The following is a 26,207-nucleotide window of genomic DNA, read 5'->3' as shown; positions in this document are numbered from 1 at the left end:
TAACTAACTACATGCTGGCAGGCCGCGCATATTTCCCAATAGAAAGTTACATTGTGGTCATTTCGAACACAAATTCGGGCAACTTGCATCCACACTGAGGGCCTCTTTTTGTTTTCTTAGCAGTGCATTCTCAACCTATCTTTGAAAGGGGGGAGGGTAAATGGGTTGAACCACTGGGTTTGATGAGCAACTTAAACATCCAACCAAAAAGTAAATTATCATTCAAACTGCCCAATGGAAGCTTTAGAGTGTTGATGCTCTCCTCTCAGCGGCGACGATGGGCGGTCTTTTATGCCAAGGGCCACTGGTTAGGTTGCGCATAGGCTGCAGTTTCAGTTTGTTTTATTCACCATTTTGAGTAGCTGAAGGTAAAAAAATAAACTAAAATCGCGTTTGGAAGAGAAATCGTTGCCTTAGATTTAGTTTTACGCTGTAGCCGGGGCGTTGGAGTTGGAAGGTCTCGTTGCGCCCTTTGGAGTTGCAGAGCGGGACGATTTTGTTTTTATTTTTCTAGATTTCCTTTCCCCTTTCTTACATTCTTAACCTCTACAGTATTTCTGCAAAATGTCAAGACCAGTGAGGTAGGTTTTTCCTAATATGTCCTCCGCTGAGGCTGCACGGTGTGCACGTTGCCTTTCGCAGGCAACACGCACGTCGCTACCATGTTGTGCATTTTAGTCACCGTTGCGTTTATTTGATTAAACATTTATGTAAATGTTTTTTTTTCTTGTCGTGCACGCACTTGATAGCATGATTCCTTACTATGTGGAATGTTCGCCATGGTTAGGTTGAAATGTCTGTATTGCGCGTACCTTGGCGTGTGTGCGTGCATCTGGTGCAAATCATGCTTAAAAAACGATCCAACACGAACACCATTTGGTGCACTAACCATATGTTTTGTCTGATTTACCATTGTTTTATATGTCCCTGGACTGTGGCATGGCCTGGTGTTTTGCGTGAAATGGGAAGGAGACAGACTGGGGAATATGGCTACCCATTCATCCACGGGAGACTCTGAAAAGCTAATAAAAACCAGGGCTAGAGGTAGACATCAGCTCATGGGATGTGCTATTGTTAGCGCGCAGCCTTGCGACGTCTGCACTAACTCCATTTAAAATGCAATTGTCGTATATTTTGATAGTCTTTATTACTAGGGAACAATTACATTTAAAAAGGCCGAAGACAGCCCTGTTGGTTTTCAGTGAAAACGCGGTAGGAGAAGGGGAGAGCGGAGGAACTACATTTTCACTGATGGCAGTAAATGAACACTGGAAGTGTGTCAGAGGGGGCGGAGTGGCTTTAGAAGTCACCACCCCCCCCCCATGCCTAGCTCTTCACTGCCTGAAAAGACCGAAAGGGTCGCATTTGAGCGAAGAAAAAAAAAAATCGTCTTTGTATCTCAAGATAACCACCAACAAATGGACGATACTTGTTGATACAATGTAGCATGCTATCGGAAACGAAGCACGCGCCAGCCGAATGTTGCAACACTAACCGCAAAGAGCCGATTTAACTCAACGGTTTATGATGATTTGTGCGGCGACTAGTGTGGACGGCAGAGGTCACATAAAATTACGTTTTAATATATATAAAATACATATTTCAGGCCCCAATTACACTGAACAATGTCGTGTATAACTGCGGGCTATTTTAGGTGCTGAAATCAGTCGTTTGTACATTTGTGACACTGGTCTAGTCTGCCCACTGAATTCCGTCGTAAATCGTGGAGTTTATTTGGCTTCCAGAAACGATGAAACCGATATTGCGCCCACTGATATGCAAAAAAAAAAAGTAGCAATGTGGCGTCGCAGGTAACCCAGGCTCTATCCCTTCCAGGTAATTCGCGGGTCCCAGTCCCTCGATATTTTGTCTCATTACGGTCACTGTTCTAGTGGTGGTCAGCTTTCGGCCTGTCTGTCTGTTGCAAGGTGGCGACAGGGCCTGGCCTTGTAATCTAACTGCTTGTAAAATTACTTATTGCCCTGAGTACTCTTCCTCGCTCCCGTTAGCTAATTTAACCATGTGTGTGGGACTGTTAGCCTATACTACTACAATAAGGGTGCTTCCAGTCACTATTGTGTGTTGGGAGGTCAGGGTGTCGGCAAAATATTGAGCATGGCCTGTGGTCAGCAGTGTGTCACCTGAAGTGCAGATGCAAAACTTTGGTTTTAGAAGTGGGGGGCATAACCTGACAGGGGTCCTCCCTCAGAATGTTCTTGGGCATCTAATATGACCATTTTGCGGTCACTTTAATTGTAATTAAGCGTATAATATGTTTCTGAACACTTCAACATGAATGTGGATTCTACCATGATTACAGATAATCTTGAATGAATCATGAATAATGATGAGTGAGAAAGTTATAGATGTGGGCTCCTGAGTGGTGCAGCTGTCTAAGGCACTGCATCTCAGTGCAAGAGGCGTCACTACAGTCCCTGGTTCGAATCCAGGCTGTCACATCTGGCCATGATTGGGATTCCCATAGGGTGGTGCAGAATTGGCCCAGTGCTGTCTGGGTTTGGCCGGGGTAGGCCGTTAATTGTAAATAAGAATTTGTTCTTAACTGACTTGCCTAGTTAAATAAAGGTTACATTTATTTATTTTTAATACCCCCTGTAGAACTGTTTTTCTCACCATCGCAATAACAGGGGAGGTTAGAATTTGAAGGGGTATGATATTTGTGCATCTAACTTTCTCACTAATTATCATTCACGATTCATTCAGGATTATCGGGTAATCATGGTAGCATCCACATTCATGTGTGTTCATAAGTGTTTAGGAACATTCTATTCTTATTTACAATAAACATGACTCCAAAATGACAATACGTTATTTACCATTCATTTCAATTGGGCACAAAATAATCTGAAACAAACAGCAAATGCATCCAACAAATGTGTGGAGTCACAAGCTTGATGTAGTCATTGTGTGCTATGAATGTGGGACCAAATACGTTTTACTACTTTTAATACACATACAAGTGGATTTGGCCGAATAGTTTTGGTCCCTTAAAATGGGTGGGGACTATGTACAACAAGTGCTCTAATTTCTAAAGGGTCTCCCAATACAGATGAAAATACCCCCTCAACTTAAAGCTGACAGTCTGCACTTAAACGTCATTGTCATTGTTTGATTTCAAATCCAGGCTTGGGAGTATAGAGCCAAAAGAAGAAAAAATGATTAGCTGTCCCAATAATTGAGGGTACTGTAATTCATTATAGCCTAATAGTACTGTAGAGCTGTTTTTACTTGTGCACACTATATACAGTGCCTTGCGAAAGTATTCGGCCCCCTTGAACTTTGCGACCTTTTGCCACATTTCAGGCTTCAAACATAAAGATATAAAACTGTATTTTTTTGTGAAGAATCAACAACAAGTGGGACACAATCCTGAAGTGGAACGACATTTATTGGATGTTTCAAACTTTTTTAACAAATCAAAAACTGAAGAATTGGGCGTGCAAAATTATTCAGCCCCCTTAAGTTAATACTTTGTAGCGCCACCTTTTGCTGCGATTACAGCTGTAAATCGCTTGGGGTATGTCTCTATCAGTTTTGCACATCGAGAGACTGAAATTTTCCCATTCCTCCTTGCAAAACAGCTCGAGCTCAGTGAGGTTGGATGGAGAGCATTTGTGAACAGCAGTTTTCAGTTCTTTCCACAGATTCTCAATTGGATTCAGGTCTGGACTTTGACTTGGCCATTCTAACACCTGGATATGTTTATTTTTGAACCATTCCATTGTAGATTTTGCTTTATGTTTTGGATCATTGTCTTGTTGGAAGACAAATCTCCGTCCCAGTCTCAGGTCTTTTGCAGACTCCATCAGGTTTTCTTCCAGAATGGTCCTGTATTTGGCTCCATCCATCTTCCCATCAATTTTAACCATCTTCCCTGTCCCTGCTGAAGAAAAGCAGGCCCAAACCATGATGCTGCCACCACCATGTTTGACAGTGGGGATGGGGTGTTCAGGGTGATGAGCTGTGTTGCTTTTACGCCAAACATAACGTTTTGCATTGTTGCCAAAAAGTTCAATTTTGGTTTCATCTGACCAGAGCACCTTCTTCCACATGTTTGGTGTGTCTCCCAGGTGGCTTGTGGCAAACTTTAAACAACACTTTTTATGGATGTCTTTAAGAAATGGCTTTCTTCTTGCCACTCTTTCCTAAAGGCCAGATTTGTGCAATATACGACTGATTGTTGTCCTATGGACAGAGTCTCCCACCTCAGCTGTAGATCTCTGCAGTTCATCCAGAGTGATCATGGGCCTCTTGGCTGCATCTCTGATCAGTCTTCTCCTTGTATGAGCTGAAAGTTTAGAGGGACGGCCAGGTCTTGGTAGATTTGCAGTGGTCTGATACTCCTTCCATTTCAATATTATCGCTTGCACAGTGCTCCTTGGGATATTTAAAGCTTGGGAAATCTTTTTGTATCCAAATCCGGCTTTAAACTTCTTCACAACAGTATCTCGGACCTGCCTGGTGTGTTCTTTGTTCTTCATGATGCTCTCTGCGCTTTTAACGGACCTCTGAGACTATCACAGTGCAGGTGCATTTATACGGAGACTTGATTACACACAGGTGGATTGTATTTATCATCATTAGTCATTTCGGTCAACATTGGATCATTCAGAGATCCTCACTGAACTTCTGGAGAGAGTTTGCTGCACTGAAAGTAAAGGGGCTGAATAATTTTGCACGCCCAATTTTTCAGTTTTTGATCTGTTAAAAAAAATTGAAATATCCAATAAATGTCGTTCCACTTCATGATTGTGTCCCACTTGTTGTTGATTCTTCACAAAAAAATAGTTTTATATCTTTGTTTGAAGCCTGAAATGTGGCAAAAGGTCGCAAAGTTCAAGGGGGCCGAATACTTTCGCAAGGCACTGTAGCTGGGTTGCCCTGTCCTGCCCCTAGGGATCCACCACCCTGCAGCGCCCCAACTCAGCACACCCCACTCAGCTTTAGGATCTTAGTGAAACATTCATTAACCAACAGTACGGCAAAACCCCCAGGGCCATGACTGGGCAGCCCAGCAGTTAGAGATTGCCTGAATAGGTATCTCCACTTAAGTGGGCATGTTTTCTAAATGGACTTTTGTTGTACAGTATTTCATATAAGGCACCCAGACCTTATGAAAGTTGCACAGTATACCTTTAATCTTGTAATGAATCAAATCTAGTGATACATTACATTTCTGCCATCCATTGTGGGAGGATAACCAACCTTCCAATTAATGGTAATGCATTTCTGAGCCACTATAAATGCTAGATTACACTTCTGATAAGTCTCCAATATCAACATTTCCAAGCAAACAAAATTTGCGGGAAGGGAGAATCTGTAAACATGCTGAATTCAGCCAGCCTTCACAAGAACATAACATATGCAGATATGTCCCCTTTTTGTGTTTTACACCTCCAGCAGAGGAATTACATTTGAGTCCATGATATTCAGTTTCATTGGCATATATGAATCAAGTCCAATTTTATTTGTCACATGCGCTGAATACACCAGGTAGACCTGTTGGTCTGTAGACCTTACAGTGAAATGTTTACTTACAAGCCCTTAACCAACGATGCAGTTTTAAGAAAAATACAAACAACAAAAAATAAATACATGTAAAAAATTATTAAAGAGCAGCAGTAAATTACCAATGCCCAGGCTTTATACAGGCGGTACCGGTTAGTCGAGGTAATGGATGGTCTTATAAGCTCAGAAATAAATGACTGCAGTTTATGAACATAACTGGGCATTCCAACATATCTGTATCCATTCATTATCATTAATAGTGTCTTCCTCACATTTTTGTTTTGTGTCATTGGAAAAAGCCTATCAACCATTGATACAGTTTGGAAATCAACTTTTGTCAGACTGCCTGAAACTATTTTAAATATTTAAATCTTCTGGCTTGTCCAGTGTTAGACGCAAAGAGAGAATAAAGTGGCGAGGTGGTCTAAGGAACTGCATCTCAGTGCTAGAGGCGTCACTACAGACACCCTGGTTCGAATCCAGGCTGTATCACAACTGGCCATGATTGGGAGTCTACCATGATAGGGTGGCGCACAATTTGCCCAGCGTTGTCAGGGTTTAGCCTGGGTAGGCCGTCATTGTAAATAAGAATTTGTTCTTAACTGACTTGCCTAGTTAAATGGAAATGTAACCTGCAAAAGTTTGCCTCGGCGCAGTTTGACTGGTTGCCTGACCCTGCTGTTTCTAATAAAAACTCACGCTGCTCTGTCAAATGTCAGAATGTCGGTCTTCAATCATTTGGCTGCAGGTTTCATCGTTTGATTTAGGTCTAGTGTGATTGAGGCAAAAATAATAGCTGAAGTTAGTGAGCTAGCTAGCTAACATTAGCCAACTTTTGGCTAGCTCTAATGGTACACCGGCTAGTTTTCACCAGCTAAGTTAATTTACTTCTGTTGAAACAGGACAAAACAAAGTCTACAAAACATTTCCATGCACACAACAGCTGCTAGCTATCTGTCAGTTAGCAGTATCTAAAGCTGAACTGGCTGTGGTAGCTACTAGCTAGCAAACTAGTTAATTCACTTCAGACAGAACTTCAGTCGAGAGGGATTGAAACATGTAACGCATTAGCTAATGTTACATGTCAGTTACACTACTACACTACTAACACCGGAAATAAATATTTTTTTCCTGTTATGTCAAACAGCAGTTACCTTGCCAGCTGCATCAGTCAAATAAAAGTAGTCCGTTTTTGTTCTGCTTGCTTTTACAAGTCAGAGAAAACACACACAGACAACAACTGCCATTCGCACATTCTGTGGTGTCCATCTTAAATCCAGGCAGCTCATACTGCCAAACAGCCTATCCGACCACTCTTAAGGCACAGATGCCACTTTTTGTATCACAGTGCAATGATAAAACTGGGGGGACATTTAATTTCAGTGTGTGTGTGTGTGTGTGTGCGTTCAACCATTCCACTCATCCACATTCCCAAACGAGCCCTTGAAACTGGAGAAGTGGGACACCAGTTTACTAAAACTCCCTGTCTGTGTGAGGGAGCTTGATTATTAAAACGCGTGCAACACATGCTGCTGATACATGGTTGACCGCTGAGTGTGGTAGAATAGAGGGAGCTGAGATTTGATAACCCCGTTGCTCCTGAAATCTTTGGCTGCATTCTAACACATATTATCCTCTTACTGGATATAAGAACCATATAGAGTTGGGCATTTTATATGAACCGGATGGGGTTCATAGTGTTATGTTTGTCTAATCTCTAATCTGAAGACTTCTGTTCGTTTCTAGGGCCAATGCTGATCACACAATCAGTGGGCTAGCATGGTCTTGAGTCACCACCACAAGATATTATCAGGCCAATATTCCAGCTAGCACTGTATTGTTCAGAGCAGCATGATTTTGTGAAAAGCGTATTTGTGAATTTGTAGAACTAGGTAGGCCTACATATCTAACATTATATAATTGGGCCCATCTGGACTCACATAAAGCATTGGACATTCAAAAGACTTTTATCTTTATAATCTACCCTGTGTGTTGAGATTGGTGCAGATGAATAGCCACATTAGACTATTAATTTGTACCCTTTAGCCTTATTGTGTCCTCTGTGAGGAGAGGGCTGAGTAAGATGACTGGGTCACTCTGACAGCATGTAACCTGTGCGGTAGTGAACGGCTGTGATGATGATTATTTCTGCATGTTTTGTCCTACAACGACAGTCTTCCTAACTGACTAGAAACAGGAAAGGGAATTTCTGATTGGCTGTTTGTTTACTTCACAGGAACAAGAAGGTGGTGAATTACTCCCAATTCCAAGAGTCTGATGATGCAGGTGGGAGGGCAAGAGTGTGTGTGTGTGTGTGTGTGCAACTGCAACCCCTCTCCCCTGTAGCTAAACTGTGAGTGTGTAACCCCCTTTCCCTTCCCTTGTAGATGAGGAGTATGGGAGGAACTCAGACAAGCCTAAGAAGCCTCGTGCGGCTCCTCGTGAGGTGAAGCGCAAGCGTTCAAAGAACTCTCAGGAGGACAGGTGAGCCCGGAGAACAGCAGCACAAGGCTGAATCCTAACTCGCACTTCAGTGAACATCTCACGTTGTCGTCAAGCATTATTTCGAAATACGAGTTGAGGGCTCAACTCAAGATTAAGCGGTTCTATAATATCCGGCCTTGATGTGTAGAGGAACTGTATCTGCCTCCTTTGGTGCTTGTTGCTCAGTTGTTGTTTTTGGTTTCAGTGAGGATTCTGATGAAAAACTCTCAAAATCCAAAAATGATTCAGCAGGTAAGCCATTCTGGTTGATTAACAATATTATGTTTGTTAAATCTTCATTTCTGATAAATGTATGATACTAAGGTTATAGGGGTTTGGGCTATTGGAAGGGGACTAGGGATAGGAGATGTTTTGGGACCGTGCTAGTGGTGAATGTTTCTGTTTGGGTGCAGATGACTTTGGTAGTGATGAAGGCAACGACTTTGGAGAGGAGGATGACGAGGATGGAGGGAGTGACTTTGAAGCTAAACGAGGGAAAAAGGGAAAAACAGCCAAGGTGGCAAAGCCCACTAAGAGGACACCCAAGAGAAAACGACCTGCAGGTAAGACTCATGCACTGAGGTGTGTGTGTACCAGTTATAATGACTGTGTTATAACCTGACTACGTCTTTCTGTGTGTAGATGACAGTGATGAGGAGGTGAGTCGTAAGGTGCGTACGGTGCGCCAGGCTGCCACCAAGGCCGTGTCCAAACAGAGAGAGATCCTGCTGGGGGACGGGGGCAGCGAGGACGAGGAACGTGAAGACAAAGAGGAGGCCTTCCCAGACCGTAAGTCAGCCACTCTACACTACTGACACAACCACAAAAATGTACACTGAAACTTTAAGTTATCCACACAGCACTGAGCAGGCCTACATGGATCGTAAGTCAACCACTCAGTATTATATTGAGCGTATATCAACCACAGTGCTTTACAAACTATAAATAAACCACATGAATGGCTTTCATGGAGCGTAATTTAAACCAATATGGAAAGTGACATTTATCAGGTGAAATGACCAATAATCACTAGCTCGTCCCCCTCTCCTCTCTAGCTGATGAGTCGGGCAGTGATGAAGACTTCATGGTTGAGGATGACGATGATAGTGACTACGGCCGCTCCAAGAGCAAGAGGAGCAGCAAGAAGGTGATCAGACGGAGCAGGCCGGAGAGGAAGGAGAAGAAATCCCCCAAACCAAGACTAAAGGCCACCGGTAGGACTGCTCACTATGAATCAATCACCCATATCCTTCAGAACTAAAAGCATAGGTTGTTGTACAGGCTGTTTTTCGATAAAGTTTTTGTATCCTCCCAGCCTCAAAACATAATGGAATGAATGTGTATCCCTAACTGTGTGTGCGCGCCTCTCCTCTCCCAGTGACCCCCAGCCCAATGAAAGGAAAGGGTAAAGGTCGCTCAAGCGCCGCCAAGGCCCCAGAGAAGAGCTCGCCCAAAGAGGAGGAAGAGGAGGAGCCAGAGAGCCCTCTGGAAGAGGAGGAAGAAGAAGAGGAGGAGGAGGAGGTGGTGAAGAAAGACTCCTCCCCCGCTCCCAAGAAAACTAAGGAGGTACCTGGGAAGGAGAAGAAGGAAAAGGAAGACGCAGAGGAGGAGGAGGAGGAAGAGGAGGACGGTTCGGAAGAGGACGCGCCCTCTGGGGAAGACTAGCCCCACAGAAGTTCCACCTCTCTCCCCTTCCACATCTTTCTCTCTTAACCTTACGTTTTTTGTTTTGTTTCTCTTGGTTTAGAGGGTTTTATTTTGGTTTCCGTGGTGGCCTGGCTCAATGGTTTGAACCTCGTGGTGTTGTTGTTTAGTGTTAGTTTTTATCTTCCCCTAATGAATGAATGACTGACTGACTGAGGACAATGTCTGTGCATGAGAACATGTATACCACCATATGGCTGTGAGGGAAGGAAGGAAAGAACATGTGAGATTTGACTCTCTGTCCCATCCACCCCGTCACTGTCCACTCTGCTCAGCTACACCTCCACTGGCTCACCTTTCCTCGCATTTCTCATCTCCTTCTCTGCAGTGACTGCATTAGTCTTTCCTACACAAGTCTGTGTGAATATCAGAAAACAGTTTCTTTCGGCTTTGTTAGTTTGCCTTTCTGAGAGCTCAGTGCTAGTATGGATCCGTCCTCGACAGTCGCTTGGTGTGAAGAGTCATTCGTTTTCTCTGCAGGTGTGTGTGTGCAAGTGGGCCTTCTATAAAAAAACAAACACTTTCTACAGCCATTTTCTTTCTTCTCCTGTCTCCGTCCCCTCTCCTCCTCAAGTAATCTCTGGTCTGACATGACTGGATAGGTGGAAGCAATGTAGTGTAACCCTTGCTTTTGCCTATCCAGTAGAGTTAGATCAGGGATTACTAACTGAGCCCTGGGTTTGTTCAGCCAGTCTGGGTTAGGGTCTCCCTCTCCATCCTGGTTTGTCAGTGGACTGCTGGTGTTCAATCAAAGCACTTTATTCACTGTGCAACACTACCCATTGGTTCAGTCGGAACCCACCGCTGACGAATCAGAGAGGGCCACACTGGAGACTCTTGAGGGAGGATATGATGTCTGTGTTTCCTGTCTATTTCCCTGTATCTAGATTGCCCTCAGAGGTACTAGGCCAACTAACCCCATAGCACTGTGCAGACAGACACTGTGCTTTTGAAACTCTCTCAAACACAACACGTTTTAGCAGGAAGGTTTTATGGTTGTTATTTTAATGTTAATTTAGTTGAATTAATGCTCTGTTATATTTCCCCCTACTCTGAAGTTATGCCCTGGTCCTGTGTCAAGGACCGTCAGTTTAACACATACACAAAGCTTGTTTTGTTATTGAATATGTACCGGTTCAGTAATGTGCTAGAAGGAACAGAGTTGAAGATCACTGCTTTGCAGTAGCAGTGTGTTATTGTGCTTTAGACGGAGTGCTCTGAGCTTCTGCTATGAGCTGTAAACGGTTAATGATGTGGTGATTGAGGGGGTCATGGAAGCAGGTCCTGGATCAGCCCTCCGAGAACATCTTCTTGTCTTTACCGTGTGCTGGTATTACTACAGTGCAAGGGTGTGATGGAGCACACGCTCAAGGGGTTTGGTGTTTCCTCACCCTATGCCCTCTACCTTTGGTTTGTGGTTCAGAGATGTTAGATGCTTTGAATGACTCTGCTGGGCATGATACATACACACAGAACATCCTCTCTTGTTCAACCCTTTGTGCCAGGCATCCCCAAGCTTTTTTAAATTGAATTGAGAGTGGGGTTTTTTTTTGAGTCCCCAAATTGATTTTTTTTTTTTGTTGGTTTGCTTTACTTCTCTATTCAGATTTTTTTGTAATGTTTGTTTTTTAAGAAAAGAAATAAAATTTATCTTGATTTTAAAGAAAAGTTGACCCTATCCATCTGTTTTTCTGCTGTGTTATAACTGTCTGGGAGAGCAGACCCAGCAATCCCTCCTTTCTGTTCCACTCACTTCCTTTCTCTCATTCTATTCTCATCTCCTGCTCCTTCACTCAGTTCATACTCACTCCCTCTTTCACAGAAGCTTGATGCCAGCTAATGTTTTGCTCCACACCTCTGCTCTCCTCCACAACCAAGAAACACTAGCTGTATTTCCCCTACTCTGCCCTGCAGAGATCTGATATGACTGGATAGGTGACAACAATATGAAGGAATATAGGTCAAACCACTGCTTATGCCTTCCTGGTTGTTTCTGATCTGCAAATGGTGCAGAGGTGAGAGACGGCATGAAATGAGTGCTGTTTTTCAACTCCTCCCTGGGTTGAAAAACTTTTGAGCCAAACCTATGGTATCAAAAAGTGTTCTTAGTCTATATGGATTCATTATTGTTTTAGCTGAGAATGAACTCTACCAGTTATTAAAATGAGTTTGGATGCTTAAAGATTGAATCTGTTTCTTCTTGCCTTATTTTCCCTTGGTCCTGCTGAACTAGAGGAGGCACTGCATGGTGTGATACATGTGGATTGGAGGGGATTTTATTGTGTTTAGGGTGAATACTAAACCAATCGCTAGCCCCCTAATCCTCAGACAATCCTGTAGATCTGAAATGATTCCACCCAGTCTGCAGTACTGCCTAGGGCATTAGGGGTCACTTTGAACTTCAGCAAATGACTGCTCTGCCTCTTTGGTGATGACCAACCGAAGCCATAGATCTGACATAGAAAAAAGATGATTGGGGGGGGGCGTGTCTGACATGTAATCAAATAAAAGACCTAGCTGACCAAGATCGAAGCTTTCATACCAGGGGAGGACTGTATGTATATATTTTGTTAGCCTATCCTTCAGGCCCAATGATGTGTTCTGACCAATACCAAATCACTCAAGACCCCAAGACTGCAAACACATGCCCTAGAAGCTGTTTGAGCAGACCAAAACTGTCCCTGGTTCTGGTGCACTTTCACTGTTACCCTCCTGACTGCAGTGGATACGTTTATTTGCCTAATTCCAAACGGACCCCTAGCCCTTTGACCATATTGAGTATACTTATTCAATCCTTTTCTACACAAAGGCCTTGGGGTTAGGAGTTCATTTAGATTGGTCATCTTAGTATAGGGCTTCTATCATATTCCTGAATGTCACTGAATGCTTGTACTGTATGGGGTTTCTGTGTTCAGGCAGCAGGGGTTCCAACACAGGAATATGAGATCCATACTGCTGGGCTTTTTTATGCTCGATAACCGAATGACTGTCACTGGTGTCCCAGGTCTGAATCAGGCCCTTGGTAGAGGGGAAGAATGAAAACAAGCAGTGCTCTGGACCTCCAGGCACAGATTTGAATCCCCCTGTTTAACATGAAGACATAACCATGATAAATCATGGATTTGCTCTTACTTTCCTATGCTTTCTTCAGTATCCCTGCATTTCTATTGCTTTTCATTAATATTTTCTATGTAGCTTACATTTACATTGCTAGTACAATTTAAGCAAAATTGTGATTCTTACAGGTGATAGCGCCGAGAAGCTTTTGTCAGTGGTGTGGAAAGGGAACGTTGAACTGTTGAATCTTTTGCATGTTGTGGAAAAGTGAGCAGTGATGATGAAGAAAACAATATTGTGGTCTTACAAAAATATTGACGACAACAATGATGTTGACGATGTTTTGGTTTCCCGGCTTCTAATAAAGGCAACCTACTTTTTATATGGATTTAACTAGTTGTTTTCTGATGTCGACCTCTGTGTTTTATGTGTGAGTGATGTGGGGCTCATAGAGTCATAATACCCACAAAACCTAGCGGTCAAACAAGGAAATGGTTCCAGTCATTTTTCCACCATTCATTTTTTCCATAGGGGATTTTAGAAATACTTACAATAAGACCTGTGTTTTGTGTAGGCTTAACCTGGTGTGACATTTTGATAACCATGTAAATGTCTCACGGACAAGGTGACTTTTAGTAATATATTTGCCTGTATTTACCCGACACAAATTAAATGCTAATTAGCTGCTAATGTGGCTATCATAAAGAACTACAAATGTCATGATGATCTGGACGCGACTGCCAAATCGAGCCAACGGTAAGATTCTCTGGATTAACTATTTTATTTTAGCTAAATTTAGTAATGAATACATTTTGCTACATTTCTTTAAATCTGAGAGTAAATAGTGCCGAATATTTTTATAAAAGTCACCTTGTTTTGAGAGATTTACACGGTTATCACACCATCATGGTAAGCCTACAGGAAACACTGCCCTTATTTAAATGTTTTCTAAATTCCCTATAGGATAAATGAATGGTGGAAAAACGATTGGAACCATTTCCCTGTTTAACCGCTAGGTTTTATGGGTATTATGAACCTTCACTGCGGGGCTCTATTCCAGGGGACTTTTCCTCCAAGGGCCCAACCTCGGCACTACACACTGTTAGCCACAAAGTGGCACTGTTTCCATACAGTCTATGGGTGCATCACAGTAATCTAGTCTAGTGGCCTCATCCCCTTCTTTAACACTCATTTGTAGTCACAGAGTAGGTGAAAACAATATGGTAGATTCCCACTGGAAATATCACCTGTCTAGTCATCAGTACAGTTGAAGAGAAGGAGAGGAGACAAGAAGAGCAAACCACTGTTGAGTAGACTATTGAGTGCACCCTATCAATAGACTAGAATCCTCTATGCCCTGCCAATCTGAATCATTCAACTTGATTGAACAATAATGAAACACAAACATCTGATTGGCAGCTGCAAATTCGTTGGTGGACATTTCACATCAATATGACTGGACATAAAGAGGGCATTCCACTATACAGAAGCTCTGCTTTTGCAGACAATGTACCGATATGTCAATCATTCTGTTATCATGGCCTATCAATATCAAATGTTTTGTGCATATTGATATGGAAAGTATTTTGTTATCTAACTTACTTTTTTCTCCCAATGCAATTGCAGTAGACAGTCAGGCAGACTGTTACATATTAATTTGACTCAGCTACAAAACTTGGAAGCATCTCCAAGTACGCACACTGTCTCCACGACCTCTGCAGAATGAAGCTGCAGGTTCAACCACTGGAGTTTAAAAGGTAAAGTAACCTTAAACGCATCTCTAATGTTGTAGAGTTTGATGCGGTGTGGATATACTGCACTTCAGTCAGTCAGTTAACCTAGAGCTCAAACAGTCTATCATTTTACTGGCAGCAATTTTGTTCTTCATTAGTTTTGATGTATTGTTTGCGATCTTGGTTTATTAGGCACAGTTTTATAATGCTTTAGCCTATGCACTGTAGAAAACATTAAGAACATCCCACTTTTGTAGGCCCGTGGACCTTATTTCTTTAGGGGAGGGGGACTCAGTTGTGTTCTCAACTTACTGTTGAGAGTTAGAATAATAGAATACACAAGGTACAATTTCAAAAATGTGGTTGTGCATCAGCAGTCACTCAATTAGTCCATCTCAGCAGAACATTTTTAGATTGGTAAATTTTTTTTTACTGGATGTGGGTACGCAGACCCACGAGCCACTGTGGCCCCTCAGGATGAGTTGTGTTTTTTTGTTGCACCCACCCCCATCAAAGTTGCCCTCCCCTTCATCCACACTGATTGAAGTGGATTTAACAAATTACATCAATAAGGGGTCATAGCTTTTACCTGGATTCACCTGGTCAGTCTGTCACGCGAAGAGCAGTACACTCAGTGTATAATGTCTTGACATTACGATTTCCAGAATGAGCTCTTGTCTGTGAATGAGGAACTAAAAACAGGTGTTTTATAAGAACTTTGTGAGCAGACAAGGTGGGCTAGTAATCAAAATTATTGTGAGTTGTACTCATTTCACACGTAGGCTATAACTACAGTCATGTGGACTATTATAGGCTGTACAATTTTTCCATATGAATGTTGGCAAATATATTGAGATGAGTGAAATGTTTTGCTCAGACAGTGGCTCGGCCATCCATCATCTCTGCTTTTCCTAACTCTCAGATTTTTCAGTCTGTCTTGATTTAATAGCATTTGTAGCTAGTGTAACAGTATAGCTTCCATCCCTCTCCTCGCCCCGAGCTGGGCTCGAACCAGGGACCATCTGCACACATCAACAACTGACACCCACGAAGCACCGTTACCCATCACTCCACAAAAGCTGCTGCCCTTGCAGAGCAGGGGGAACCACTACTTCAAGGTCTCAGTGCAAGTGAAGTCACCGGTTGAAACGCTATTAGCGCGCACCATCGCTAACTAGCTAGCCATTTCACATCGGTTACACTAGAGAGTGCCAGACCTCTGTCCTTTATCATATAGCCAGAATGCCACAACTCAGAAGATGCACTTTGGACTACAGTGGTGTATCTAAACACTTCACTGCACATTGGGGGCTGATATACTGGCCTATGTTCACACTGATGAAACCTCAAGGTGCTGTGAACAGGAGTTATCCCTCTTTCCTTTTTGTGTGGAGGGGGTAAACACACACGCAGACATGAAGAGGCCTGCGTTGCTACACCCATGGTTCCAGTTAACTGACTTTGTTTGTTTGTGTGACTGACCTCGTGCGGATTCCCCTTCCCCTCTTTAACACTGTAAATGCCTAATTCAGCACTTTTAATTGCTGGCGCATGAACACTTTGATGTGTTTTTCTCCTTCAAAGTGCTTGTTTCAGCTTGAGCACTGTCATGATTTGCCCTACTACATGACTCATTTCTCTGCTCATGTTAAGCATTTCTTGATTATCCTGACGTGAACATTATTCATGTCCATCTGGGATTTCTGTGCCAGTCAAAGGTAGTTGTGGCTCAGAGCTGTGTTTCTTTTGTAACATAATAACTATTAAATCCCTCTCATTTTGAATTTATTGAAGCAGTGACCTCCGACTGACTGTCCTAGTGGTTTAGGTTACTTACCTGTTGTTGTCACTGATACGCTTCGCTGGCAGGTGTGGGACCAGGATGTGATTCTCAGCTTTATGGCTGCCTCAGTAAACAGTCACTCGGGCATGCTGTGTAGTGACTGACTGACAACTGCTTTACCTCTCTGCTGGGATATAATCAGGTCTTTAAACTGAGAGTCAGACACAAAGAGTCTGTCTGTTTTTACAACAGTGGTCACCAACCCTGGTCCTGGAGAGCTACAGGGTGTGTAGGCCTTTGTTACAGCCTAGCACTAGTCAAACAATCATTATGACCTTGATTCTTTGAGTCAATTGTGTTGGGCTGGAACAGAAGTTGTGTTGGGCTGGAACAGAAGTTGTGTTGGGCTGGAACAGAAGTTGTGTTGGGCTGGAACAGACATTGTGTTGGGCTGGAAAAGAAGTCTGCACACCCTAAAGCTCTCCAGGACTAGGGTTGGAAACCATTGTCCTAAGCGATGTGTTCCTAGGAGTATGTGTCCTGAGAAGTGTGTTTTCTACTATTAATGACAGCCGCTGTTCTGCTTTTGGCTGACACTGTCTTGTGGTGGTTAGCCCAGTCCCTACAAGTCAATTCTCCAGGACATGTAATGGGAATGCTGATATTCCAGTTCCCAACCTGAGCCTGAGCCTGGCACTCCTGACAGCTCCCACGTCAGCTGAAGACAGGTGTGTTACCTCACCACAGGTGCGACACACATCACAACAGGTGTGTTACCTAGGTCAATTTCTGATTACGCCTATAATTGCGTGGCTTATCGGAAACGACACGCACACACACACAGGACTTACTTCCTTCTGAGAGTTGACAGACATAGGCACATGAGGAGTGGACAGAAACAGCTCTACGAGTGACCCAGAGGAACGTTAGACTGTGAGTTTTGTAGTGATGGATTAGGCCATACTTAACAGAATTGAAGAAGTGTTAGCTATAAAATGTCTTTATTCATTTAATCATTTAAGTGTGGGAATTAGAAATGTCAAGATGTTTTTTAATAAATAATTGATTTACCTGTACAAAAATAACGAAATGACAGAGAGCTTACTGTGAAATCTTATTATATATACGCTACAAAAGTTTGGGGTCACTTAGAAAACGTAGAAAATGTTTTTGAGAGAAAATCAAAACATTTTGTCCATTAAAATAGCATCAAATTGATCCGAAATACAGTGTAGACATTGTTCATGTTGTAAATGACTATTGTAGCTGGAAACGGCTGATTTTTTATGGAATATCTACATAGGCTTATACAGAGGGCCATTATCGGCAACCATCACTCCTGTGTTCCAATGGCACGTTGGACATGACAGGACTATGTATATTCCTCATTTAATTTGTCAAGTTGTCTCAATTGTGATGCCAAGTCTTTATAAGCCAGTTTCTTGTTCCTGATATAAGTCTGATAGCTTTATCTAGGCACAGTACACTAGGTATCCACGTATTGTGTCAGGGTTTGATTGCATTGTGTGTGAGGTGAGCTGGCAGCCAGGCTGAAAGAGGAGGACACACCTCAGTGTACACACTGTAGGATATATCAAACAAACAATCTTATCTCTGTGAAATGTCAACGGCGCATTGAGCATAACTGCAAGCTTTTTATTTTCAACGTCTTTTATATTTAACTCAGCTTGTGTCATGCTGATTTAGCTTTTTTGTGACCCTCAGAAACAACTTTGCAGACGACCATGTAAAACCCTCAAATGTTACTTTGAAAAAGCAGCACCACACTGTCAACAGGGCTCCCGAGGGCTCCCCGAGTGGCGCAGCGGTCTAAGACATTTTAGTGCAAGAGGCGTCACTGCAGTCGCTGGTTCGAACTCAGTGCTTATTATTGAAAAAGTCTAAATCTGACTTTTGGCATATAATGTTAATGATATGTTAGAGAAAGGCCATACTGAATGAATCAGAACATGAAGCATCCTATTTGTCTTGGTAAAATGCATTTTATAACATAAGGAAGTGAAATTCAATCTACTGATGAAATGACTGAGCTGATCCACAGAAGTATCACACACACACACACACACACACACGTGACGCTCCCACATTGGATCAACTGTGAATCCTGTCCCTCAGTTCTTTAAAGCAGACATTTCTATCTGCACAATGTGTTGAATGTTAATGGTCGGATGACGGAAGGTACATAAAACTGGCAGGGTGTATGTACACAGTGATTTATTTGATTCCTTCCTGGAAAGGTACAGTATATTCCAGCGTTTTCCATCCTGTTTTCCCTACGAGTTACAGGATGAGGCAGATAGATAAATGGAACCCTGCTTTCCCCCCTCTTCTCTGTCATAAGTGTTGAGCTGTAGCTTAACTCCACACCTGTTTATAACCAGGTTATTCCAGTGGTTACTAAAGTTTCAGCATTTGTGACCCATCTAAAGCCCACCAATGAGTCCCAAGTCCAGGCCCACCAGTAGGGAAACACATGTAGAAATGATTGTAGAAATAATTTGGAAGCTTGTTGCGTCCAGTATGACTTATGATATTTTGTGACTATTGTTGTGACTATTCATGTTAGCCTGTTCTCCCTTACTTCTCTCAGGGCCCATGTTTCCATGTGTGGATTTCTCTGTCGATTGGCAGAGTTGAGTTAACTACACCTACACTCACCAGGCATGACTGGAACCCTTTATCTTCACTGACCCTTCTCTACTACCTCCATAGGACAGAGAGAAATAGACGGATCTAGACATACAACTCTCCCACTATCTCTGTCTGCCAGAAGTGCAATGTGAGTACAGACAACACTATACATGGGGAAGCCATCCAGTCAGCTATCTTGTCTGTTATCCACTATCTTGAGTAAAGAGACATTGGGACCTCTGGACAGCAGCATGGGACACAAACACCAGCCTCCTTTCACTCTGCCCCACGTACTCATTTACATACGCAGGTCACTCAAGGACTACCCCCTGTAAGCCTAGACCCTTAGATTACATGGATAGAGAAGAGCATTCTGTCCTGTCCACACAGTCACTATAAACTCCTGTATCACAGTTGTCTCAGAAACTGTGTGGGAGAGAAACAGAAAGTAAGGGATAGACCAGAGAGTGAGATAGATAGATATAGAGGTATAGACAGAGGAAGCATCTTTGAGTCATGCAGGGCCGTGTGTGTCAGCTGTTGCTGGTGAATGCTTTGACCTGTGGTCTGGAGGTGTGTATGGCTGCAGGGACCTTCTACATCCCCCCTCTACTGCTGCAGGCCGGCATGGAGGAACGCTACATGACCATGGTGCTGGGTGAGGCAACACTTTATGACCATATTGTCATTCTTGAATGACTGTAGTGTGAACACTGTATGACCATGGTTTGAATAAATTATTTGTTCTTCAGCTCTGAAGTAGATCTCCTTCTCTTCCTTCCTGTTCTCTCTCTCTCTCAGGAGTGGGTCCAGTTCTGGGTTTGATCTTCGTGCCCATGATCGGTTTGTATAGTGACTCGTGGCGTGGACGTTTCGGTCGGCGGCGGCCATTTATCTGGCTCCTTTGTGTGGGGATTCTGCTGGGCCTGCAGGTGATGCCCCAGGCCTCTCACCTAGCTGCCTTGCTCTACCCACAGCACCCTCGCTGGCTGGAGAGGGTCCTGCTGGCGGGGTCAGCCTGTCTGCTGGAGTTCTCTGGGCAGGTAGAGCAGAAAATATATTGTTAAATAGTATAAATACACTAGTGCTGTATCTGGGTTAGGCCATTATTGTAAATACAAATTTGTTCTTAACTGACTTGCCTAGTTAAAAAAAGGTTAAATAAAAAAAAACAAATCTGATTGAGTTGGAGTGAAGTAGTTTATGGTCTTGTAATTGCTGTAGTTTACCTGAATTTTGCTTAGATAGCATTGTGATATAGATGTTTCTGACTATATTTGAATTCTTTATTTGAAATCAAACGGTCTTTTTTGCTCCTTACTGTGTGTGTGTGCGTGCGTGCGCGCGGTGTTTATAGAAGCTAAATTACTGTTGTGATCCACAGGCCTGTTTCACTCCACTGGAAGCTTTGATCTCAGACCAGTTCCCAGGAGAGGAGGAGAGCAGAAGGGCCTTCTCTGTCTACTCACTGATGATCAGCCTGGGAGGATGCCTGGGGTAAGGGACCTCTCTGTCTCTATTTATTGCTCTCACTCGCTCTCTCTCTCTATTCCCTAAAGATCAGCCCCAGGTGCTGCCTGGGGCAGGGTAACTCTCTCCATCTCTCTGAGATAGTGAATTGGACAGAGATCATATCATAAAAGAGACCAGAGTCCTCTTGTGATATCCCTCTCTGTCTCATCCTAGGTACCTGCTGCCAGCCCTGGACTGGAGCCATGCCCCGACAGCAGCCTACCTGGGCGGCCAGGAGGCCTTCATCTATGCCCTGCTCACCCTCATCTTCCTCACCTGCCTCCTCAGCACAGTCTTCATCTCAGAGGAAAGATACACCAGAGGGGGAGAGACAACTAGGAAGGATCTTAGTGTTAGCTCCGCCCTGAGCCGATACTGTGCACACTCCTTGCTGCCGCGGCCTCAGTGTGTGCGGCTGGCGGTGGGGCGGAGTGTGTCGCTGTGTGTGTCGGCGCTGCCACGCATGTACAGTGTGTGTATGCACGTGCCGGCAGTCATACGCAGGCTGTTTGTAGCCGAACTGTTCAGCTGGATGGCTCTGATGAGCTTCATGCTGTTCTACACAGACTTTATGGGAGTGGGGCTGTACCGGGGAGTACCCAACGCTACACCTGGAACACAGGAGAGACTACGATACGATGAAGGTAGGATGGACAGACTTTTACTTTATTATTATCTTTTCATTTACCGCAATGTTTGCAGCAAATTTGTCTTCTCCTTTTTTCCTTTTCACTCCTTATCTTAAACCCTTTTAACATTTTCATATTAGATTGTCAATGCATCCATTTCAATACACTCATACACCTACTTTCCCCCGTATCTCCCCAGGTGTGCGCATGGCGAGTGTGGGTCTATTCCTGCAGTGCCTGACCTCAGTGGTCTGCTCCATCCTGATGGAGCGTTGGATAGTGTTGCTAGGCACCCGGGCTGTGTATGTTAGCAGTGTGGTCCTGCTAGCGTTAGCTACAGCTGTGATGAGTTTCTCAAAGAGTGTAGTGATGATCACTGTCATGGCCGCAGCTACTGGATATACCTTCTGTGTGCTGCAGGTCCTGCCCTACACCCTGCTGTGTCTGTACCACTCTGACAGACAGGTGAGACAGATTACCACTACATGTTCTGACAGGGAAGTGATCACAGTAGATAAACCCAATCCCACCCTCTTCTCTCTATTGCTCTCTCTTCTCCATCTCTCTGTCTTTTACTCCCATCTCTCTCTCTCTTTCTTTCTTTCTTTCTTTCAGGTCTTCTTCTCCAGTTCCAAATCCAGACCTTCTCACCCAGGAGATAGTGATGACCACATCCACTCCAAGCCCCTTGTTCCCCCTGATTCCGTCCACATCCATGGCAACAGGTATCCAGAGGGGGTCAATCTCCCCGGGGCTCCCCTTCTCTCTTCCTCCTCCCCCCACGTGTCCCTTCCCCTGGAGAGAGGAGAGCCCATACCCCTGCCCTCTCCCCTGGAGAGAGAAGGAGAGCCCATACCCCTGCCTCATAGAGGGATGTGTCTAGACATGGCTATCCTAGACAGTGCCTACCTGCTTTCACAGGTAAACACTAAAGCTAGGTTCTACAGGTTAGACCAGTTGACCAGTGAACAGACGAGTGTGTGTTATTTGCCTCAACAATAATGGTTATTCTATTGTGTTCTGTTCTCTGGCCAGGTGCTGCCTGCTCTGTGTCTGGGCTCCATAGTGCAGCAGTCTCACAGTGTCAGTGCCTATATGGCCTCAGCCTGCTCCCTCAGCATCATGGCCATGCTCTGCTCCACCTGTGTCGTCTTCACACGCAGTGACCTCCACAAGCTCACAGGGTCAAAGGACAGCGCTCCAACACTGACGGGGCTAAAGAGTTAACCCATTGTGGATGTATCTGTGTTGTGGAATTGCAGATTTCTATTGGATTTTGTCTGTCCGTTATCATCGAATGGAATCCGGAGTCCTGTAGAATCCGGTATGGAATCCTGTAGATTGCAAAATATGCCATCTGACTCCTCAAATGAATCAGGGGTTAAAGAACCAAGGGTGGATGATTGCAGTCCTGATATCAGCACCTCTAAGACTGCCTGAAAGGACAGGTACTTCTTGTTTAGTGTGCTGGCACAACCAAGAGAGTAGGTCAATCCTGGGAAACACTGTAATGGACAGTAAAATAGTTTTCCTTCCTAGATTGGTCACCATATATGCTGGTCACAGATGCTTCAAGATATCAGGGGGAACACTGAGACAGGCTACTGTTCCTCTGACACAATAAAGGAGGATAAAGTGATACTGCTTATTGCCATGTCTGAAATGTATTATGTTTGCTGTTGGTTACTGCAATCTAACATGTTTCAAAGAACACTTTGTTCACTGCTATAACTAAAATGTTGCATGATTGCTATCTAAGGCCATGAAAGTATTCTGAAGTCTGTTGTGCATTTGTGTACAGTAAGTTTACTAGATGTATATATGGATGTATGTATTTATGTGAGCCCCAGGGCCAGAGGGAAAGTTGGGGTATGACTCCCACTCTGCTATTTGCATTGGGGTTGAGGGGTAAGGAGGAGAGGTGATGTGTTTTTGTGTGTGTTTTCCCCCCCCATGTTTCCATGGTAATGATAAATCCTGGTATGTGTGTGTTTGGGGGGGGGGGTTCAGGGGACTCCTCACAGTGTGTCTGATCCAATGACGTATATAAATCCTCGACTGACGATGCTGTGTATTGGCCATTGTGAGGCTTTGAAGCCAGTAGGCCATATTGGCATTCCCCAGTAGGAGCAGTCCTCCATAGAGATGAATGGAATTCTACAGTATTTCAATTAAATGTTTCAAGGACAAAATTACATTACATTTAAGTATTTTGTTGTCGTACTGGGGACAGTAATATTAGTACCAAAAAAAACTTTACGGTAAATGTTTTATATATTTTTTATCTTTGTTTAGCACACATTATATATTTAAAAGTATGCATTCAGGTGTCTGTAATAGAATAAACATGTCAATTGAGGAGTGCCATGATGGCTGCCCGGTGCCTTCTATACAGCACCAGGGTTTTTAAACATCATTGGTCTGATCCGATCCTGCTGTGCTCTGTTGCTAGGGAAGCTATCTGGATCCACTCTCATAAGGAGTGCCATATGTAACATAGTACAGTTAAATACAGTACAATATGAAGATAGGCTAAAACTGCTTCTCTAATAGAAATCACCAATCACACTTGTAGGTGACTTTGGCTAGCGTAGAAACAAGTCATCGGGTCTAACGGTTGTCTCGCACCGAACTGCGCATGAAAACTTGTCAGTTTGTCACTTTCATGAGGTTGGAGCAATAACGTGTAACTATTTAAGACATTGGCTCGACTCTGTTGTGGCTTTAGATTTTTTTTAAATGAACAACTAAGAAACTACCTCTACCTTTTCAAACCCCTGCCTAGTCTCTTGTCTGTTTTCAAGTGTTCCCGGAAGTCTCTTGATGTTGAGCTTCTGGGTTTAAAATCTCTGTGGTACAGTACTAGCAGAGACTCCTCTTCAATCTCACTTGTCTGTCATGTACAGTTGAAGTCAGAAATTTACATACACCTTATCCAAATACATTTAAACTCAGTTTTTCACAATTCCTGACATTTAATCCTAGAAAAAAATCCCTGTTTTAGGTCAGTCACCACTTTATTTTAAGAATGTGAAATGTCAGAATAATAGTGGAGAGATTGATTTATTTCAGCTTCTATTTCTTTCATCACATTCCCAGTGGGTCAGAAGTTTACATACCTTCTTCCACCAACGGCCGTTACAGTGTGAGGACCAAGGTGCAGCGTGGTATGTGTCCATATTTATTGAAATGAACACGTAAATAACAAAAACATCAAAGAGAAACGACCGAAAACAGAAAATAATCACCCACCAAACAATAGAAAACAGGCAACCTAAATATGGTTCTCAATCAGGGACAACGATTGACAGCTGCCTCTGATTGAGAACCATACCAGGCCAAACACAGAAATAGCAAATCATAGAAAAACATAGACAACCCACCCAACTCACACCCTGACCATACTAAAACAAAGACATAACAAAAGAACTAAGGTCAGAACGTGACAGTACCCCCTCCCCCAAAGGTGCGGACTCCGGCCGCAAAACCTGAACCTATAGGGGAGGGTCTGGGTGGGTGTCTGTCCGTGGTGGCGGCTCTGGCGCGGGACGTGGACCCCACTCCACCAGTCTTTCTCCGCCTCTTTTACCCGCCTCCATGGCCTCTAAAGAGCGGCGACCCTCGCCGCCGACCTCGGACTGGGGACCCAAGCCACGGGTCCCGACTGGACGGGAGACTCCGGCAGCACCGGACGGGCGGGCGATTCCGGCAGCTCCTAGCGGACAGACGGGAGACTCCGGCAGCTCCTGGCGGACAGACGGGAGACTCCGGCAGCTCCTGGCGGACAGACGGGAGACTCCGGCAGCTCCTGGCGGACAGACGGGAGACTCCGGCAGCTCCTGGCGGACAGACGGGAGACTCCGGCAGCTCCTGGCGGACAGACGGGAGACTCCGGCAGCTCCGGGCGGACAGACGGGAGACTCCGGGCGGACAGACGGGAGACTCCGGCAGCTCCGGACAGATTTTCTACTGAGTTAGGCCTCTCTTCCTTTTCCACTTTGCTGTCATTCAGAAACTCATTCCAGAGTCTGCCCGCCAGCTGGAAATCTTTGCCAATGGGTGTACGTGTGTGTAGGTTACCTGCCACCCCCATCTGAAGCATAGGTTACTGTAGCCTACTGATGACATTACAAGCGTAGACAAATTCAGAAATTAGGGAAAGATGTTTAAATAGAATGGATTGACCTTATCGAAGCTAGGTAAGGATACTATAGGTATCATGTTTCACATTAGAATTTTTAATTACAATTTTTTATTTTTTTATTCTAGTGCTGCTCTGCACACACAAGCTTTCCAGCTAGCACAGAACGTTATTGTAACATTACCTAAAGGTTCTTCTTTGCATTTTAGAAAAATAAGCCCCCCAACAATAAACCAACATTCTGGGAAAGTTATTTTTACTAAGAACCAAAGGAGAACCGTAAGGGAACGTTGCTTTTTTGGCAAGTTAGTAACAAATTGTTTTCTGAGAAAGTTCAAATAACCTCATTAAATTATTCCCCCAAAAAAAAAAAAACATTATTTGAACTCTACTTTACAATTTATTTACAATACAAACGGTCATGTGACACCTTGGTCACCATAGCAAATGTTGACGGTTGGGGAAATGGCTGCCAGGCAGTTGAGCTTGTTTCAAGTACTGCTAATATTAGTATTTGTACAGATAAGGAGTCAGAGAAACATACAAATCTACCACGTGTTTATATTAACATGTTAGGGGGTAATACAGTTACTTTTGAACATATGCATAAAAAAAAGAAATCTACATACACAAGTTAGCTAGCTTAGCTAGCATGTTCTCCAGCTGCATTGGCTGCTAGCTAGGTCTGACCATAAAACTATTTTAAAAACGTATTTCCATTGAGAGTGACAATTGAGGTCTGATAAACCTCTTGCTATGTCATAAATTGGGTTATAATTTGAGTATTTTGAAACGGATGGCGATAGATTTGACTTGTTGATTGACTAGGCTACATGGCTAGTACCTGACGATGGTAACCAAGTCATATGACCCATCATGTAAATACAGTGCATTTGGAGAGTATTCAGACCCCTTGACTTTTTCCACATTTTGTAACGTTACAGCCTTATTCTAAAATTAATTAAATTGTTTTTTTTCCCCTT

At 43.6% G+C, this 26,207-nt stretch overlaps 2 protein-coding genes across 5 annotated transcripts; both read left to right on the top strand.

Annotated features, from left to right (window-relative positions):
* Nucleotides 1–289: 289 nt before the first annotated feature.
* Nucleotides 290–13,156, top strand: LOC112254540 (nuclear ubiquitous casein and cyclin-dependent kinase substrate 1). Its single transcript, XM_024427216.2, has 8 exons — nucleotides 290–581; nucleotides 7,766–7,815; nucleotides 7,917–8,013; nucleotides 8,219–8,265; nucleotides 8,427–8,576; nucleotides 8,656–8,802; nucleotides 9,069–9,227; nucleotides 9,392–13,156. The coding sequence occupies exons 1-8, from the start codon at nucleotides 565–567 to the stop codon at nucleotides 9,676–9,678; spliced, it is 954 nt and encodes a 317-aa protein (XP_024282984.1). The 5' UTR covers nucleotides 290–564; the 3' UTR covers nucleotides 9,679–13,156.
* Nucleotides 13,157–16,454: 3,298 nt separating this feature from the next.
* LOC112254539 (solute carrier family 45 member 3) lies at nucleotides 16,455–23,857 on the top strand. Of its 4 annotated transcripts, none has more exons than XM_024427214.2 (8): nucleotides 16,455–17,018; nucleotides 18,902–19,600; nucleotides 19,744–19,985; nucleotides 20,327–20,439; nucleotides 20,629–21,098; nucleotides 21,283–21,548; nucleotides 21,699–22,004; nucleotides 22,119–23,857. In XM_024427214.2, the coding sequence occupies exons 2-8, from the start codon at nucleotides 19,459–19,461 to the stop codon at nucleotides 22,308–22,310; spliced, it is 1,731 nt and encodes a 576-aa protein (XP_024282982.1). In that variant the 5' UTR covers nucleotides 16,455–17,018; nucleotides 18,902–19,458; the 3' UTR covers nucleotides 22,311–23,857. The 4 variants fall into 4 exon arrangements, with proteins under 4 accessions (XP_024282982.1, XP_024282983.1, XP_024282980.1 ...); XM_024427215.2 differs by lacking the exon at nucleotides 16,455–17,018 and adding an exon at nucleotides 17,064–17,223 and having other exon boundaries at nucleotides 19,024–19,600; XM_024427212.2 differs by lacking the exon at nucleotides 16,455–17,018 and adding an exon at nucleotides 17,064–17,223.
* The last annotated feature ends 2,350 nt before the right edge of the window (nucleotides 23,858–26,207 follow it).

The sequence above is a fragment of the Oncorhynchus tshawytscha genome, linkage group LG07 (assembly GCF_018296145.1).
Source record: "Oncorhynchus tshawytscha isolate Ot180627B linkage group LG07, Otsh_v2.0, whole genome shotgun sequence".
In the NCBI taxonomy this organism is placed as follows: domain Eukaryota; kingdom Metazoa; phylum Chordata; class Actinopteri; order Salmoniformes; family Salmonidae; genus Oncorhynchus; species Oncorhynchus tshawytscha.
The sequence above is the reverse complement of the archived record's forward strand: the minus strand, read 5'-3'. Positions and strand labels throughout refer to the sequence as shown.

What these genes read in the sequence shown, in the direction of transcription:
- LOC112254540 (XM_024427216.2), top strand. An exon ending in AGAGGAGGCCTTCCCAGACC is followed by an intron (nt 8,803 to 9,068) that starts GTAAGTCAGCCA and finishes TCTCCTCTCTAG; the next exon opens with CTGATGAGTCGGGCAGTGAT. An exon ending in ACCAAGACTAAAGGCCACCG is followed by an intron (nt 9,228 to 9,391) that starts GTAGGACTGCTC and finishes CTCCTCTCCCAG; the next exon opens with TGACCCCCAGCCCAATGAAA.
- LOC112254539 (XM_024427214.2), top strand. Translation starts at nt 19,459, where the DNA reads ATGCAGGGCCGTGTGTGTCAGCTGTTGCTGGTGAATGCTTTGACCTGT. An exon ending in AGCCTGGGAGGATGCCTGGG is followed by an intron (nt 20,440 to 20,628) that starts GTAAGGGACCTC and finishes GTCTCATCCTAG; the next exon opens with GTACCTGCTGCCAGCCCTGG. An exon ending in GAGACTACGATACGATGAAG is followed by an intron (nt 21,099 to 21,282) that starts GTAGGATGGACA and finishes GTATCTCCCCAG; the next exon opens with GTGTGCGCATGGCGAGTGTG.